The sequence below is a fragment of the Sciurus carolinensis genome, chromosome 16 (assembly GCF_902686445.1).
Source record: "Sciurus carolinensis chromosome 16, mSciCar1.2, whole genome shotgun sequence".
NCBI classification, from domain to species: domain Eukaryota; kingdom Metazoa; phylum Chordata; class Mammalia; order Rodentia; family Sciuridae; genus Sciurus; species Sciurus carolinensis.
Window position 1 is genome coordinate 18,142,232 of NC_062228.1, and position 6,000 is coordinate 18,148,231.

General features: G+C 44.3%; 1 protein-coding gene across 2 annotated transcripts in view; it reads right to left on the reverse strand.

Moving 5' to 3' along the window:
- Positions 1-3,438, reverse strand: part of Phaf1 (phagosome assembly factor 1) — a 24,072-nt gene extending 20,634 nt beyond the window's left edge. For both annotated transcript variants that reach the window (XM_047527357.1, XM_047527356.1), the window contains exons 1-2: positions 3,336-3,438; positions 3,100-3,220 (exon numbers count right to left, since the gene is read on the reverse strand). In XM_047527357.1, the coding sequence (XP_047383313.1) occupies positions 3,100-3,163 (64 nt within the window). In that variant the 5' untranslated portion in view covers positions 3,164-3,220; positions 3,336-3,438. The remainder of the gene's footprint in view (positions 1-3,099; positions 3,221-3,335) is intronic.
- Between the last annotated feature and the right edge of the window lie 2,562 nt (positions 3,439-6,000).

Sequence of the window (6,000 nt, forward strand, 5' to 3'; positions counted from 1 at the left end):
TTTCCAAAATGTTCTTTCTAAACCAACACCTATTACAGACAATACTAATCCTGTCTTTTTTTTAATTTTTTCCTTCTGAACCCAGTCTCCTTCATAGTGTCCTGAGCAGCTATAATCCAACAGAACTAGGACTTTGGGAAATTATTTTTTTCATTTACCAGCATATCATGCTATTATTATTACTGCAGTACTAAAGAGTGAACCCAAGGCCTCACACATGCTAGGCAAGTGCTCTCTTTTTTTTTGAGACAGAGTCTCACTAAGTTCAGGCTGGCCTTGAACTTACGGTCTTTCTGCCTCAGATTCCTGAGTAGTTGGGATTATGGTTATGTGCCATTTCACCTACTCATCACACTCTAATTATAATACCAAATTGCTTATATATTTCCCTGCACACACCATCTATTTTTTTTTCCCTCCCAACTGACTGGGTCAATAAGAAGCTTTCCCTGAACCTCCAGGTCAGGTCAATTCCCTTCTCCCTTTCCACAGCAACTTATACATCTTCTACCACATTATAATAAAACAAACTATTTCAATTATCCTTCCCTCTTCTTACTCAATTTCCAATGTTTGAGTAGAGCCCACAGAGGTACATGCTATCATGAATGAAGTAAGTCTTCAATCTCTGTGTAACAAGGTCATCTCAAAAGGCTGGTTTATCAAGTGACCTTTTAAGTGTCTTCTTTAGGCATTTAATTTTATTTATTTATTCTGGTACCAGGAACTGAACCCAGAGATGCTTAACCACTAAGTCACATCCCAGACCTTTTTATTTTTTATTTTGAGACATGGTCTCACTAAGTTGCTGAGGCTGGCTTTGAACTTGGGATCCTCCTGCCTCCGCCACCTTAACTGCTGGGATTACAAGTGAGCCACTGGGATTACAAGCATGTATCACCATGCACCGCTTCTTTGGCACTTTAAAGACTAATTTCAAAAACAAATTCAGAGAAATGCCTGTACATCAAAACATTATGCAAGTCTGATTGAAAACATTTTCAATTTGCACTACCTTTACCCCACTATGGTTAAACCATCAACAGCATTTAGAAATTCCTCTTGCCTTAGGCTTTCCTGTCTCTGTGCTGTTAAATTTCCCTAATCTCTGAACATTATACAAAGGCTAGAAAGGCAGCCAAGATGCTGGATGCAGCTCCACATTGTGATGTCAGGCGGATGACTGAAAGGGCCAGACGCACCTGCATTTGCACAAATTCCAATAAGAAACTTGGTGACAGAGTTCATTCTCAGAAGAGCAGAGCAGTGGGAAGCAGGAAATACCTGTTAGTTACTTGTTTATCATCTCTACCTACTTCTCTGACCTATTTCTTATCTGGCAAATGGACAGAACAATATCTAATTTAGTGTTGGGGTGTCAAAAGGTAAACACTGCCCTGATTCTCTATTCTAGGAATATAATTCTAGACTACAGATTCATTTCCCTACCTATCACCACCTAACAGCCCTAACTACATCTTGGAAGTGTTGGGGCTGAGGGAGGAGATTGAAAGGGCAAAAATAACTTAAACCATTTAAAAATGCAGACTTTAAGACCCACAAGGAATCATCAAGGCTCAGGTCTCTCCAAACTTGCCCCAAAGTTTAATTCTGGACCCAATATATGGAAATGTTCTACTTTTGATAGCTTAAGACAGTTTGAAAAAACTACTGAAACACTTGATTCTTTGAAAATGGCAGAGTTAGGACTTGGGGTTAAGTTGTCAAAACACCAGTTGCCAGAGAAAACACTCTCTCTCAGTTTTCTAAAAATTCCAATGATCAAAGTCAGTTTTTTTTTTTTTTTTTTTTTTTTTTTTTTTTGCTATACTGGTGACTGATCCCAGGGGCACTCTACCACTGAGCTACACCCTTAGTCACTTTTACTTTTTATTTTGACACAGGGTTTCTCTAAGTTGCTGGAAGGCTGGCCTGGAACTTACAATTCTTCAGTCTAAGCTTCCTGAGTTGTTGGGATTAGAGGCATGGGCCACCATGCCTAGTCTGTCACTACAGTTCACCAAGGGACCCTGAAGGTTGTACCACAAAGAGACCCACAAACTAGTCAGTTTGAACCTATGGCTGTAGTTCTTTACCCAGCCCTGGGCAGTCTTGGTGTGGGCAGATACTGTCAAGGGGAGGAAAGATATAAACTACAAGTCAAAGAGCATTAGCATGATAACACTAGCTTCTCAACCAAGTTCTTGGTGCCTCACAAGACACTGTAGCATTTCATACCAGCTGAATTTTGAGGAACTCTGCAGGAGTGGTTGAAGTTAAGAGAGAAGCTGGCTAGGAACCTTCAACAAAACTGGCTCCTACAACTGACAGGAGGTATAGAGCATTTGAGCATCTACAGGGACCTACCAAAAATCTATTGGTTTCTCCAATATGCCCCCTACATAGATAAGAGTCTTTCACATTCAAGGATAAGCCATAACCCAATGGAGCAGCTGATTCAGTTCAACAGCCCATATTAGAATGACAAAAGTTCAGGCCTGCACAAACAAGTAGAAGCAACACCTACTTCCACCACCCCCTTTTCGCAGTACTGGGGCATCAAAGTAAACACACTAGGGTGAAGGAATGCAAACACTTGAGCTTAGATTTTCCCTTCTGAAAAAGGAAACCCATAACTCCCAAAGCAAAGCCAGAGAGAGATCATGGTGGTGATTAGGGGTGTCAGCTTTATAAGTTATTATTTAGTCGATAAAATGGGAATGGAAATGACTATAGTATCGATTCACAGACTCTGTAGAAGGTCGCTAGAGATAATTAGGTTCAAAAAGAGCCGGGCCAGCTATTAAGCACATATTTGGGGCGTGCCAGCTATTATTATTATTATCATTATGAGGGCTACAGTCCCACTGCCTCAGGAGGGATCCTGCCAAGGCCCGAGGCGAGGGCGTCCCTGCCCTATAAGGCGACTGACAAGGCTCATCTGTCAGGTCGGAGTGAGAATCTAATGCCTGGAGCCCAAAGAGCGGAGGGAACAAAAAGGCAAGTAGCCACCGGCTCAGGGGACAGAGACTAGAAGCGCAAGGGCCCAGAGAGATGTATGGACCAGTAAATGGTCCTGACAGAGGATCCCACACTTACCCAGCGTGAATTCCCATTGCTCGTTCCCCAGAGAGCGTTCAGGCACCACCTCCAGATCCAGCATTGGTTCGGCTCCCCGGGCCCGGGCGGCCTCCCTGCGGTAACGCAGACAGGACCGGACCTAAGGAGACAACGCCGCGGCTGACTTGCCGCCCTCGCCAGCCCGTGATGGCCCAGCTTTCCACCCCGTTCCGGGGCTGCAGCAGCGGCACCGGCCCAACAACACCATATCTCACCTCACTTCACCTCACCGGCAGCAGCCGCAGCAGCACAAGCGCAGCGGCGGCAGCGGCAGCGGCGGCGGCGTCGGTGGCGGTGGCAGCGGCGGGAGCAACTGCAGCAAAAGTGACGTGCCCAGCCGTAAAGTGTGGCGAGGGCGGGGAGAAGGCGGAGTTCCAGCCACGGAGGAAAAGCCTGAGGCGGGGTCGCGCATGCGCAAACTCCGGATCAGGTGGCCCTGACAGTCCCCGGGAAGGTTAAGGCAGGACTTTACCATTGGGAAGGGCTGCAACTCTAAAAGCAAAGAGCCCCAGAGGTCGTGTGCCTCCACATCTGCACACCACCTCACACACGTTTCACACGTCTGTAATAGGAAGCGTACACCACACCACGCAATACACAGGTCACACAGGCTACACAACATTCGTCTGCCGTCTACACACCTCTCGCTATCATTCACTGGGCGCATAAGGGCACATTGTCTTAGGCCCAAACGGAGAAAGAACGCCAAGTCCCGGAGTCCCCTGGTCCTCTCATCGAGGCCAGGACTGACGCGGGCTGCTGCTGCTGGTTAGAGGATGGAGTCCCCACCAGGTCACCCCTGAGCTAGGATCAAACTGAAAAAGTGCACAGTATGCCAGAGTGCATGGGAAGTGGGGGCAGGTCGACTGGGGAAGAAGACTGGGTAGAACAGGGAGGGGCCCAGGGCCAGGCCTCCTTTAGAACCACATCCAGAGGTACGAAGTCACCCTGGGGCTCCTGCTAAAAAAAAAAAAAAAAACAACTTCCTTGAGGGGCGATATAATGGAAAGAACATAGGCTCTGTTGGCTACAAAGAACCTTGAATAAGGCTCTTTGCACTCATTCATTCAGCTGTAAAATAGGATATAATCTCTCATCCCAGGGTAGTTGTTAAAATACAGAGTGGCAGCAAACGATTGACCTCAGAAGCAGCCTTGGCTACCTTTTCATTTCAGGATGCTTGAGTGTAGGCAGGCCAAAAGTTCAGACTGAACCTGCTAGAGGAGTTCCTCCCTCACTCATAGATGGGGAAACGGAGGCACAGAGAATGCCAAGGATTTGCTCAAGACCATAAAGCATTGGCAGCAAAGTGTAAAATGGGAGGTCCCATAAATATTTGAAGTCACTGCTACTGGCATTAAAACAGAGTAGCAAGTCCAATGCAGCATCATATGCCATAACAACAGAACTGGGTCACTGGGACGTCCAGTAGGGAAGTGGCGAAATAAACTCAGATGAGTACAATAAGATACTTTTAGAAAACAAAGTGCTCCTATAAGTTGATGTGGAAGAAATTCCAAGAGAAGAAAAAACTTTTTTTTCTCTGTTTAAAACAAAACAAGACAAAAACCAAAACCAAAACCAAAAAATAAGCATTAGCTATACCAATATGGAAGATCATTTGAAGAATTTGTTTTCAAACAAACATTTCAAAAACTTTTCAATGCCAACATGGGAAGGAAACAGGGATCAGGGGATCTTTATTTACCCTTATCATGGCAATTATTAATAACATGTGTCTAGGAAAGGTTAGTTGAGCAATGGGCTTTAATAGCTTGAGAAGACGACCTGGGAAAAAGTTGGCAAAAGTCGTCTTAGTCAACTAAAAAAGTATCTGAATTGAACTTAAATCCAACCAGACTTGGAATAATAGTTCTATTTAAAACTCTAGGAGGGCCAGGTATAGTGGCACAAGCCTGTAATCCTAACTACTTAGGAGGCCGAGGCAGGATGATTTCAAGTTTGAGGTCAGCTTGGGCAATTTAGCAATACCGTCTCAAAAGTAAAAGATAAAAAGGGCTGGGGATGTAGCTCAGTGGTAGAGCACCATTTGGTTAAATCCCTGGTACTGAAAAAGTTTAAAAATAAAATAAAAACACTTAACAGGTCTGATTTCTAGTGAAGAAAGGGGAGTAGGATCTGAATTGAGATGGGGTAGGCCAGGTAGGAGAGGAAAGACAAAGAGAAAGTCACAAGCCTCTGTATAACAAAATGAAAATGATTTTTTTATTTTGGATAAACCAAATAACCGGAAGAATAAGGTAGAGGAAGCCCCCAAGAAATTCCCTATTGGGATAATAAGGAAGTAGATGTCTGTGAACATTAGCCAACAACAAAAGTTTATCTTTGCTTATTTAAGTGTGATGCACCAGGTTTTTGTAGACTGAGCTTTGGGAATGATAGTACCAGGAAGCCATAACCCAGAGCCTAATACATCAAATAGAAGCAAATGCTTCAGATAAATCGGCCAACTCAGAATGTCTCTAACGGCCATTGCTCCAAACTAAGGGTGGGTATGTTCAGAAATATTGAAGTGTATTCAGAAAGACAGGTAGTCATGGCAGCAGTTCAAACCAGACATACAGGGACAGCTCAGGACAGAGCACAATATTTAAGCTCATGGACTGAGAAACTGAATCCTAGTTCTATCACTTAATCCTCTGTATCTTGGCCAAATTACTTAACTTCACCATGCCTTAAGTTTCCTTATATGTGAAATGATCATACCTACCTCAGAGATTTGTTAGATCTGCTCTTATAAAAGTACTTACAGGCAGGGGCTGGGGAGATAGCTCAGTTGGTAGAGTGCTTGCCTTGCAAGCACAAGGCCCTGGGTTCGATCCTCAGCACCAAAAAAAAAAAGTACTTATAGGCAAATGC